Source organism: Apteryx mantelli, chromosome 1 (genome assembly GCF_036417845.1).
Source record: "Apteryx mantelli isolate bAptMan1 chromosome 1, bAptMan1.hap1, whole genome shotgun sequence".
Lineage (NCBI taxonomy): Eukaryota > Metazoa > Chordata > Aves > Apterygiformes > Apterygidae > Apteryx > Apteryx mantelli.
Genome location: NC_089978.1, coordinates 39,907,093 through 39,919,641, shown reverse-complemented (window position 1 = coordinate 39,919,641; position 12,549 = coordinate 39,907,093). Strand labels below are relative to the sequence as shown.

Below are 12,549 nucleotides of genomic sequence, written 5' to 3'. Positions count from 1 at the left end.
CTCCATCATCTTTGAAAGGTCCTGGAGAACAGGAGAGGTGCCTGAAGACTGGAAGAAAGCCAATGTCACCCCAGCCTTCAAAAAGGGCAAGAAGGAGGACCCAGGGAACTACAGGCCAGTCAGCCTCACCTCCATCCCTGGAAAGGTGATGGAGCAGCTCATCCTGGAGGCCATCTCCAAGCATGTGGAGGACAAGAAGGTGATCAGGAGTAGTCAGCATGGCTTCACCAAGGGGAAATCATGCTTAACCAATCTGATAGCCTTCTCTGATGGAATGACTGGCTGGGTAGATGAGGGGAGAGCAGTGGATGTTGTCTACCTTGACTTCAGCAAGGCTTTCGACACTGTCTCCCATAACATCCTCATAGACAAGCTCAGGAAGTGTGGGCTAGATGAGTGGACAGTGAGGTGGATTGAGAACTGGCTGAATGGCAGAGCTCAGAGAGTTGTGATCAGTGGCGCAGAGTCTAGTTGGAGGCCTGTAGCTAGCGGTGTCCCCCAGGGGTCAGTACTGGGTCCAGTCTTGTTCAACTTCTTCATCAATGACCTGGATGAAGGGACAGAGTGCACCCTCAGCAAGTTTGCTGATGATACAAAACTGGGAGGAGTGGCTGATACACCAGAGGGCTGTGCTGCCATTCAGAGAGACCTGGACAGGCTGGAGAGGTGGGCGGAGAGGAACCTCATGAAGTTCAACAAAGGCAAGTGCAGGGTCCTGCACCTCAGGAGGAATAACCCCTGGCACCAGTACAGGTTGGGGGTTAACCTGCTGGAAAGCAGCTCTGCCGAGAAGGACCCGGGAGTGCTGGTGGACACCAAGTTGACCATGAGGCAGCAATGTGCCCTTGTGGCCAAGAAGGCCAGTGGTATCCTGGGGTGCATTAGGAAAAGCATTGCCAGCAGGTGGAGGGAGGTGATCCTCCCCCTCTACTCAGCCCTGCTGAGGCCATATCTGGAGTACTGCGTCCAGTTCTGGGCTCCCCAGTACAAGAGGGATGTGGCACTACTGGAGCAAGTCCAGCAAAGGGCCACAAAGATGATTAGGGGACTGGAGCATCTCTCCTGTGAGGAAAGACTGAGAGAGCTGGGCCTGTTTTGCCTGGAGAAGAGAAAGCTGAGGGATCTTATTAATGTGTACAAGTATCTGAAGGGAGGGTGTCAAGAGGATGGAGCCAGACTCTTTTCAGTGGTGCCCAGCGACAGGACGCGAGGCAACGGGCACAAACTGAAACACAGACACTTCCATCTGAACATGAGGAAAAACTTCTTCACTGTGAGGGTGACAGAGCACTGGGACAGGTTGCCCAGAGAGGTTGTGGAGTCTCCTTCTCTGGAGATATTCAAAACCCTCCTGGACGCGATCCTGTGCAATGTGCTGTAGGTGACCCTGCTTGAGCAGGGGGGTTGGACTAGATGATCTCCAGAGGTCCCTTCCAACCTCAGCGATTCTGTGATTCTGTGATTCAGAAAGCACCTTTCTCATCTCAGGAAGAAAAATCTTTCTGAACACTTCTGGGATGAATGCTTAAATCATAACAGAACATTAACATACTCAAAAGAAAGGTAAGTTATGCCGTAAATGTAATATCATTAATAAATTTCACATTTTACAACTTCATATAGTCGTCTTTGCATTTTTATTCCATCAAAAATACTTCATGTATATTCATGGCAGGGGAGGGAGGGCAGCTTTTTTAAATCATATGCAAACATGGCCATCTTGTGGTTAATGCTGGTAATACTGATTTTTTAGAGCCATGCAAAACACAGATAGAAATGACCAAATAAAACATTTTTGTGCAAAGACTACACTAAAGTTGACAATCACCTTTAATGGTCAAATATCCAGGTCGTTTCACATTCAGACTCTATGTCATCTTGCACACAAATATTTGCATATTGCATTAATACCACAAAATAAAAGTTATTTCCCATGGAAAATGGAAATACACTGTACGTTCTCAACATACAAACAAGCAGTGCTGATCCTTGTCGCAGATGAGAGGAACAACTGTAGCATATAATTTCTCTTGCTTTCTGAAGCATTTCTGAGCAGCAAATGACTACTTCTGAGAGATTATATAAATGAATAATTTCTGCCTCAACTATATTCTCTACCAGAATAAAGGCAGTGCTATCTTTTATATGCTAAATGTATAGTTCTGTAACATTAAATATTTTTTATACATCCTACATTTTATATATTACATTTCATATTAAGTAGCAGCACTTATGTAGTCAGATCTGCTTTATTTTACTTTAAAAAAAGTTAGAAAAGCAAAAGATTCCATATACTACCTAATAATCTGGGCTAAAAATTACAAACATAAGTCATTCTGGAACACAAATCTTTTCTTTGCAATCATTACTATTTTCTGAAAGCTGAAGTGTTATCTCCCTCCTGCCAATGGTTCCCAGGTTTTGGTTTTCTGTTTTTTTTGTTTGTTTGTTGGTGTTTTTTTTTTTTTAATAATTCCCTAAGTTCTATGAGCTATATAAAATACAGTTGATTAAAAAATAAAGTAAATAAAATATTACTAAAAGTTCATATGTGAAAAGTCATGGCTCCTTAACAGTACTCACAGAACTATGCAAGTCCCCCAAATTTAAAAAGTCCTATAACACAGACCATTAAGGGCCATTATTTCCCTAGGTCCTGCCTGTTTCCTCCAGCTTCTTGAAACTCCTGCAACTGTTGTCAGGAATCTTTTGTCTACAAGAAAAAACGTTCTTTCCCTCAGTCTGGATTTTCACTCTTTAACTATTAAAAATGGAAGAAATCTATCACCATGGATCCGTCTCAATTATCTGACAACCTGGGAAACAGAAATACCTTGAATCAAATAAACTTCAGAAGGAAAGTTTGGATTGGACTGGATTGCTGTGCCATTTAAGCCCATTGCCAAGTCTTCCATCATCTTCAACCGTAAGACACAACCCCATGCACGAATTTATCAAGCTCCCTTTAAGAACAGCTAGCCTTGTTGTCTTGACAACTGCTATCCAAAGAATATGTTCCAGAACGTTGTTAGGCTAATTATCAAATATCTTTTTTTCAGTTTTTAACCCAGACTTCTTCACAACTAGTTAAATAACTTCTCTGCAGAAAATTGTCCGCTAACCTAAAATAATCTTAATCCTCTTTTATTTTTTCCTCCTTTCTGATGTGCTTGCAAACTCTACATCCCCTCCCTCTAGCCCTACATTTTCCTGTCATTACAAACAACCGATGACATCTTTTCATCAGTTCTTTAACCCACCTTGCAGCTGTAGTACTTGGCCCATGTCCCTCATTCTTATTTACAAATTTCCTTGAGGCACTGCACCAAGTACTTTCAGGTCTTCCAGCCAAGGGAAACACATTAGACCTGGATCTGATACTCAATCATCTTACCAAAACACAAAACACCAAGTTAAACTTTTATGATGTCCCTTGATAAAGCAGTTGCTTTTTACTCATTTATTTTCCTCTGGGTTTTAAAAATTGTTCCTTCTCTCAAAAAATTTTGAAGGACCAAACTAAGTGTTGCGAATCTCATATTATGGTATTTGCTATCAAGCCTGTGATTTCATGGGACAGTTTGCAGAATTCAGGATGAGGATCATCTGATTCTTTTCTAATCTGACTGCACCAAACTTGAATTCTGCCTGCTCAGATACAGTGATCACAACTTCCAAATGCTCTTTGTCATCTTGCCATGGAAATCAGTATCACATCCATACTGAAACTGGAGGCAAAGTATAAAACTAGGAACAAAACAAATTAGCATTTATCTCTTCTTTATTCTTTCTCATCTTTTCCATTAGCAGGCTTTAAGTCACAGCTCTTTGTTCTGTGACATGCAATTTTACGAAATACAGGTGTATTTTTGGGTGCACATGTGGAGCAGCTTCCTCCTGTAAAGGGTGGCTATTCACAGCTATTTCAAAGTACAAACCACCATGGTCTTCAAGCACAGTCCTTTGTTTTGTGCAAAGGCTTTGTATTTGGTGGAAACAAATGACAATTTCACTTTCTCTAATCTCAGATGAAAGATGGTAAAAACTCCAAGTGTTGACTTGTGCATCTAAACTTGAAGCAAACTTTTTAAGTATGTAACTAGATTCTTATAACAGCCATCAAGTTTTGAGGAAAATGTAACTACAGTGTTTCTCATTTAATTGACCACTTGAACTACAGAATGAAAATAGAAATTAGAAAACATTTGCTCCAAAAGAAATGGACAAGTTACTAGGTATACTTTCAGTGACGAGTGAAAAATGAACAACAACCTTTAAAGAAATCAACAAAACACGACAAAACTCTGAAAAAACAATTACAAATCACTTTGAAATGAAACCATGTTTCAACTGCAAAACTAAGGCAAGCACTACCACACACACACAGTCCTTACTTTGACAATTGCGTTTAACAAAATACAGTTGAATCTGGTCAATACTGCATAATCTGAAATCCAAAATTCTGTAATACTTCAATTAAGCAACTAAGGAACAAACAATGCTAAAACAGCTGGCAAAGAAAATAATTTGTTTTGTGTGTTTTCCATAGCTCAAAAACAGGAAATTGAAGAGGAATAAAAATAGTCAAACCATAGATATGAGAAACAGCTAAACCAAAATTCATCTAAGCGAAAAAAGCTGTAAGCGCCGAAATATCTGAAACAGCACATTGTCCAAAAATGTAAATAGGTAAGCAATCAATCAGTAGTAGTTCATAAAACACCAGTAGTTCATAAAATGTGGAACTATCTTTTTGTGAGTATTGTAAAAGCATAATAAGAAATAAAATTTTTAAACTAACTTTTGGGGAAAAGTTTTATGTTTCATGTACAGACTGCTGTCTGACTAAAAACTATGATCTATCCTGCAACAGAGCATCACTCAGGTGGGCTTTTTATAAGCTGATGATGTTAATGCCCCCCTTTTTTGAAGAAGAAGAAAAATACACAGCCGTAGACTGTGTTACATCAGTCACTGCTCCATTCAGACAATAGCACCTGCAGGAAAAAAAACAAATCCAAACAGCTCTGAACAGTTCTCTCTTCTCAATCTTTCTTTCTTAAAACAAGCCCGCCTCGATTTATTGCTATATTGAATTTCAGCGCTAATGAAATACATTTCCCAAGAACATCAGCGATACAGACTGTCAATATTTGGAAGTTAAGAATAATGATTTGAATTGAAAACTACCACTTGTTTTAAAACAAAACTCATTGATTTATATATTCTGCTGGCTAAACATAAGGAAGAAAACAGGAAGGGCATACCAATGGGAGCAAACTTAATTCTTTACTAAATACACAATATATGTCAAAAATTTAGTACATCAAAATTTTGAGTGTAACACAACTCTGTTGCCTGCAAAGTGCTGTATTATCTTACACGGTTTATCCACATAAGCCTTATGAAGCTTACCTACAACTGTATATTGTGTGGGTTATAACCTTAATCACATATATTAGTGGGTAAATCAAGTAAGATGCTATTAACGTATATCATTGTGTATCATAATCATACAGCTGCTTTGCTTTCATTCTTAGCCTGCTTTGTTTACCCTTGCAACAATAAAGAAGGAAAAAAATTGTTTTGTGAACTTCTGATACCATGTCAAGATAAAACAGGTTAAACGGTTTCTGAGTGATAAACTAAGGTGCTAGGAACACTCACATTTATCTAAGACTTTTCAAAGATGAGAAAGAAATAAAAAAGAGCCCTCTCTTTAAAGTCTAATGGGCAAACTACTATATTAATATATTTATATTATAAAATATTTTAATATCGGCTTTATTTGGATGTGAAATAATGACAAAAGACAGTATAATACAGCATAGAACATTGTTATCACACAGAAATCACAGAAGACAGAAAAAGTGAAGTTGGTAGTTAACACTGTCTACCTTTTCTACCTTTCCACCATTGATGTCACTGGGGAGGAATTTCTTGCCAATGGTTCTTAAATCTGTCTGAAATTAAAACAGAGGACAAGAGAATATTAACCTAAAATATCCCGTTTCAAAAAAACTTATTACCATAGAATAGGAAAAAAGAAGGATATTCCTTCTACTATTATGCAATGACAACTGTTTGTAGACGACATAAAACTGAGAAATAACTGAGAATAACTGAGAAAGCAGGAAAACAAAAATTATACTACAAAATTAAAAACTAGACAAAGGTTTTACAAAAGGAATTGTTCTTCATTTTTAATAGTATTGTTCTCATTTTAAGAACATTTTCAAAGATGATTAAAACTTTTAGTATCTGAAAAAAAAGATTAATAATGCTTAATTACCAGACGCAATTCTGATGTTTAATACAGGTAAACTTCTTCCTCCTCTCTCTATCCAGGCTTAAAGAAAAGCATTTTTAGTCTGTGTTTTTACACACACACAAAAAACCCACCTCTCAAAATGTTGGGATGATTTTGCAGTTATGCCCAGAGTAAAAGTTAACATAATATTTACATTAAATGCTTTTTAATTTAAATGTCTGATTATTTCTTTTGGAAGGGAGACAAACAGCTATACAACACTGTTCAGCAACTATGCAACATACCCACCAACAGCATTTAACTAAAAAATTCAAATGATCAAAGGAACAAATCTCCTTAAAAGCACTTTCATCACCCAACACACAGTTTGGGCAAGCATTTTGGTCAGGGCAATGTGTGACAAAAGAATGAACTGGATGGCTAAAATCTGCAGCATGTTAAAACAGAAAACAATAAAAACAAATTAAGCTTTATGCATTAGGAACACGCCACTGCAGATTCCTGTATTGAAGCTAAAATCCTTCCATACTTAATAAGGTCATAAACACTTCCAAAAGAAGGAGGAGTAAATATAATTACTACTGGAACTTAGTATACTAACTTGCCATTAATATATATGCCAGTAGACTAGCATTCCAATCTAGAACTGAGCAGCACTGTAATTTAGCATCTGAAACAGCGTAAACAAGTGTTTTATTCCTCCTTTCAATAAGCAACTTGATGCCCTAGAGACAGAAAGGTTAAGACACAGGGATGCTCTTTTACTGAATTTTCTCTAACTATCCCTAATGAGGGGATAAGTGCCCAACCCACTTTCTGTTGCACAAGATAACCATACACAGTGATGATAAAGCACATCTGATTTTCAATCTGAGCACATCTGAGAGAACCGACTTGTCATGTCACTTATTTATTTCTGAATATCACACAAAAAAAGTTTATAAACTGTTCCCACAATGTTCCATATCCATTTAACTGACAAATCTCTAGCAAGATGCTTTGAAATCACAGCAGCAGCAAGGGGAGACAACCTTTACAAATCCTTTGCAATATCTTATACGAAATAAAAGTATTTGAAGGACTAAAAGCATGTTTACATCTATTTGGTAATTATTTTAAGAAGTTCATGAAAAAGATCAACTGACTTCTTGGTTTCTTCTGCCCAAAATGGTACTGCAAAAGTCAACAGAAGGTGTGAATTTTGTAAGATGTAATATCTAAATTCACAGTTTGCACTTTCTTCCAAACCACATTGCTATTCCCTGCTTAGCCAACAGACAACTTAATCTTCTGGGCATCAAAAACCATAACTGGCTTGATGACAAATATTGATAAGCAATTAAAACAGGCTTTGGAGTATTTTACTTTGATTATCAAACAAACAAGCTGGAAATACAACACACATACGTGCACAAATGATCATCTTTGCATGTGAGTATATGCTGGCGTGAGCACAAGGTAAGCCCAGTGATTTGGAAGTTTTTTTTTTTTTTTTTTTAAAGCAGGAATACATTCTCAGACTTATACCAGCATATTACCACAAGTCTGAGAATGAAATACATTACAATTCTGCATTACTTCTTCTCAAACTTGTTACATGAATTTGTGCAGGCATATATGCGAGTGATCAAAGACATGCTTAAAAGAATGAATGAGAAGAGGAGAGGAGATACTTTTTTCAGAATACCTTCTTAAACCAACGGTGGTTGAATCTCAATTAAGATACACAAAGCAATTCCTGCCAATTCTCCTTCACAATTTCATTAAGAAGCATTAGTTTTTTCAAGTGTTCTACCATATCATTTTCTCCTCTTCGAACTACATATAATTATTACAAAAGAAAAAGTTTACATAAATCTATATAGAGCGTGTACAAGCTATAATATTTCTGGAAGCGGATGACTTAGAAGACCTACTCAAAGAAAAATTCTCCTTCTCATCATTCTGACAGAATAACATAAAAATACATAACTGAACTGTCTTCCCTCTTTTCATTATTCTCAACAGGGAACAGACCTACAAATATTTACTAATGAGGTAAATACTAAAATTCTGAGAAAAAAGAATTCACACACACTTTCTTGATTCCTTCAAAATGTTAAATTTGTTTGTTTTCAAGTTATTTATTTATTGGCATGAAAAGATAACTACTAATACAGATTTCTACAGTAAAATCAAAAAAAAAACCTCTTTGTAGGTACATAAATATGTACATGTCACAAGAAAATTAACCATCCGATTGCATCTGTTTTAAGGAATACCATGCCCAGAAGTTAAAGGCATTATGCAAGTGTGTCTTACTCATCACAACAATTAATATTTTGCACTATAATTTCACACCATTGTCCATCCACAACACTTCTGATCTTGCTGTTTGACTGTATTTTGAGTTCAGATTGACATTTCACAAATATAAAAATATTACTGCAAATTATGTTCATTTTACTCCCTCAAGTTTCATCATTTGCAACAGGTGTATTTCCAGACAAAATTCTAAAATAGCTCACACATTATTGCAGGGGGCCAGGGGTAGGAGCACTTCAACCTTTACATAAAATCACACAGATGAGTCTGTTTACTTGACTAGCCTGACAGACTTGCACCTGAGCAATTAGAGATATGATTGTTAGCGTGATTTGTCAAAAAAAGTTCACAATCATAACTTACATTAAGGGCAACCAGAATAATGTCATTTGTATTGACTTTTTCAGAGGAACTTATGCAAGCTTCAATTCCTTCATCTGAAAGATACCTGTTAAAGAAAAAACATATATACATTAGTACTTCACATGAATACCTACTAGGCAAACATTTTTCATATATAAAGACTATTATATTCACTTTGTACCTTCTATGCTAGTGATATCAGAAGCACACATTAACAAAAACAGAAGAAAACTGCCAAACTTGAAGAATGACTCCATGAAATCAGTTCCCTTACACTGAGACAAGATTGAATAAGAAACTCTTTTTTCCAGAAATTCTTAAATAAATAAATACATACATACATACATACAGGATATGGCCATCATCCAAGTTAAGTCACAGAGGGTAACCCCTTATCCCCCCAAGTACCTGTTTTAAATCAACCATTTGGGGCTTTACTCACTATTTAAGTGTCATACTTCTACTCACACGCTTGCCAGAAAAAAGGGGGGGGGAGTGCAACACTGTTTCTAAAGAGCAAGATTGTACGGTTAAGCTGGTAAAGGTTGGGGCATATAACAATACCATCCTTGAAAATTTGTTTTTGCTTCCCTGGGCCACAAAGTAACTGACAACAGTGGAAGAGCACTACCTTGTACCAATAACCAACTACAGTGAAAAGGTTTAAATAAAAATAGAAAACCTCCTACACAATCACATTCAGAAATGGCACTTGTGACCTTTATGTTGGTAGTCAGGGATCAGTAATTTCCTGCCAAAATTCTGTCAGCGTACAATAAATATGTCCAGCAGAAAACCAAGAAAAAAATGTAATTGATTCAACTCAAAAGGGCTGACCTATTCTGACCTTCAAAAATATTTTTAAAAGGATAATTTTGACTTGTGTGGTCAGAAATTGTGACTTTTGTTATTCATTTTTCCTAAAATTTCCTGTTAGGAGCCCCAGTTTTCATGTTTGTGTAGTTGGCAATCTGCCTTCTCCTCACAGCTCTTCATTTTATTTAATAAATCACAGCAACCATTAAATAATTGATATTTACTAGTAAATATCAATTATTTAATGGTTGCTGTGATTTATTACTGTGATATATTACTGAACCTGAACCGTACTGGCCCAAATAACATTCAGGTACTGCACTAAATATCTGGCAAGGAATTGCCATTCCCCAAAGAATAAAGAAACAATTTAATCTATATTAAGCTTTCTTTTTAACACATATTAAAAATAAGTATTCCAGAGTATTTCAAGAAATCTTTCCTTAAAAAAAAAAAGTTCAGTGTAACAAATAAACAAGATAAAACATTTCAAGGGAAGCAGACTTGATAGACCTTTTTGATTCTGGCTCCAACGGCATGAACATCAACCTCTCCAGCCCTGACAGTGTTGCCAGACTAATAAATGATCCCAGTTGTACTCTCATCCAGGCACCTGATATGACCCCTAAACTGTTCAAGTCAGACACCAATATCTAGCAAATCCTGACAAAACACCGAGGGGGGGGGGGGGGAAGCGCACACGGTGAAAAAATGCATGTATAACAACATGAGAAGAAACAGTCCTATTTCTGCTACAGGAGAGGCATGCTCAGCAGAGTAAGGTGGCAGGATTTATTAGGCTGCACAGGAAAGCAGGATTTGTCAGCTGAGCAACTCAGAGCTCAAGTACTACAACCTCTGAAGATTCAAATAACTGCTTTGAATTAGCAGCTGGATCTTGTTAACTTGAGTCAGAATATAAAGTAGAACGGAATTCCCACTCTCGGTGTCAGAAGAAACTGGAACAGATACATCCTACAGGCAAAATCCTACACTTGAGGCTTCAATTGTGATTTAATTACACCAACCATGAACTTCCTAAAAAGAGCGGTATCATAAATTCTGCACGTTTACCTTCTGTTACCTGCAGCGTAAAACTGAACATAAGGTGTACTGGTGGGGAAAAAAAATACAAATTCCAGGAGCTGAAGTTTAGACTGTTGGGCAAGTTGTGGAAAGATTCCTCCTCTTCCTTTTCTAATGCAAATGAAGTAATTCTTTAGTTCTATTGGAGCTGACAGAACTGGAATTCTGTTATGGAATTACGTACTCTAGTTTATATGTAGGCACTAATGTTTTCCATAAACAAAAAAATAAATATTTAGAAAGCGTGACTAAGAATCTGACCTAGAACTAGAACTTCCCCACAGAGGATAAAATTTATTAATTCTGCAACCATACAATGCACTGCTTAGCCATATTTCCATCCCTGCCTTCAAAGTGAATACTGAAACACAGTTGAAAATTTCCAGCGTAATGAGATGAACTAAACTGCTAACTTAAAAATGGAAAATTTTGACTAAAGCAGAGTGAGGGTTTGGGGGGTTTTTTTGAGACAGAAAGATGAATACAAAAATATTGGAAAAGGCTATTCATTTTTGACATGTACTAACTTAAGCAACAGCACTTAAAAAAAGCATTGCCCATCTGACTGAAATCTCTGCCAACGCAACAGAGGCATCAACAGTGAATGTCCTTTGAGGACATCTGCTGCCTTGTTTTAAGGAACCATTACAGCTTTTCAGCAAAAGAATGATCAATACAGTTATTAAAATATTCCTCAAAAAAGCAACATCTGTAAACACCAAAGTGTGAGGGGTTTTTTAGATTTTGTTTTTCTTTTGTTTTTATAGGTATTAATTACATGAAAGCATGTATTACTTAAATACATGAGAAAAATTTTCAGGAGCAAAATTACTTTCCTCTAGAAAAAAGAGCAAATCAACAATTATCTCAGCAAAACCCTGCTGAAGGACTTCTGCAGGGAAGAATCAAAATTAAAAGCACTTTCCAGTAGCTCATCAGGTTCTGCTTCTATGCAACCAGACCTATGAGTGCAAGAAATTATCTGCAGGGGGACAACGAACCACAACCAGGAAACCTTGTACACCAAAACTCTTCTCCTTAATGGAAGCCTGGAACATATACCAAGCCAATCTTCTTCTATTTTGCCCTAATAACCTCTCCTATACAGACTGCTTTATACAGACTGCTTTACACAGCACTGCATAGTTGAAATACATTTAGATTTTCTTTGCAACCTTACATAAAGTTTTTATTGAAATTAAATTATCTTGTTTTCTCCTCATTGTTTAACTTTGAACATTTCCTGCTACAGGCCCGCAATTACTTTATTTAAGAAAAAAAAAATCAGTATTTGAAGAAAATCGCAAGTGTATTTATTACAGAAAAACATACCACCTCTCTTAAGTGTAAAACAATGTGAAAAGGGAGTTAATTTTCAAAATTAACCCTTCAGTTGGCATAATCCTTCCCAAAAAACACATGGGTTATAAGGTCTCCAATTTTTTTTCCAGGCTCTGAGGAAAACAGAGGCCCCTTTTCTATCTGCTTTCAGTAAGGGTATGTGATATACTGCAGGAAGGATCCTTACAGCATAAGGCCACTCAGTCTTTTATTCTCTATATTAGATGAAGAAAAAGACTCTGCCTGAGCTAAAAAAAGAACCCTCCCCAGAAGTCAAAGAGAACAGCACTGCAGCTCTGTCTTTGTAGTACATTTGCTGAAGTGCCTCACAAAACCTGTATTACCTGCTCTGCACGTTTTCCAGGATA

At 36.8% G+C, this 12,549-nt stretch overlaps 1 protein-coding gene across 4 annotated transcripts in view; it reads right to left on the bottom strand.

Annotated features, from left to right (window-relative positions):
• TDRD3 (tudor domain containing 3) overlaps positions 1 to 12,549 on the bottom strand; it is a 123,138-nt gene that overhangs the window by 67,250 nt on the left and 43,339 nt on the right. For all 4 annotated transcript variants that reach the window (XM_067292604.1, XM_067292605.1, XM_067292602.1 and 1 more), the window contains exons 2-3: positions 8,939 to 9,023; positions 5,898 to 5,963 (exon numbers count right to left, since the gene is read on the bottom strand). In XM_067292604.1, the coding sequence (XP_067148705.1) occupies positions 5,898 to 5,963; positions 8,939 to 9,023 (151 nt within the window). The remainder of the gene's footprint in view (positions 1 to 5,897; positions 5,964 to 8,938; positions 9,024 to 12,549) is intronic.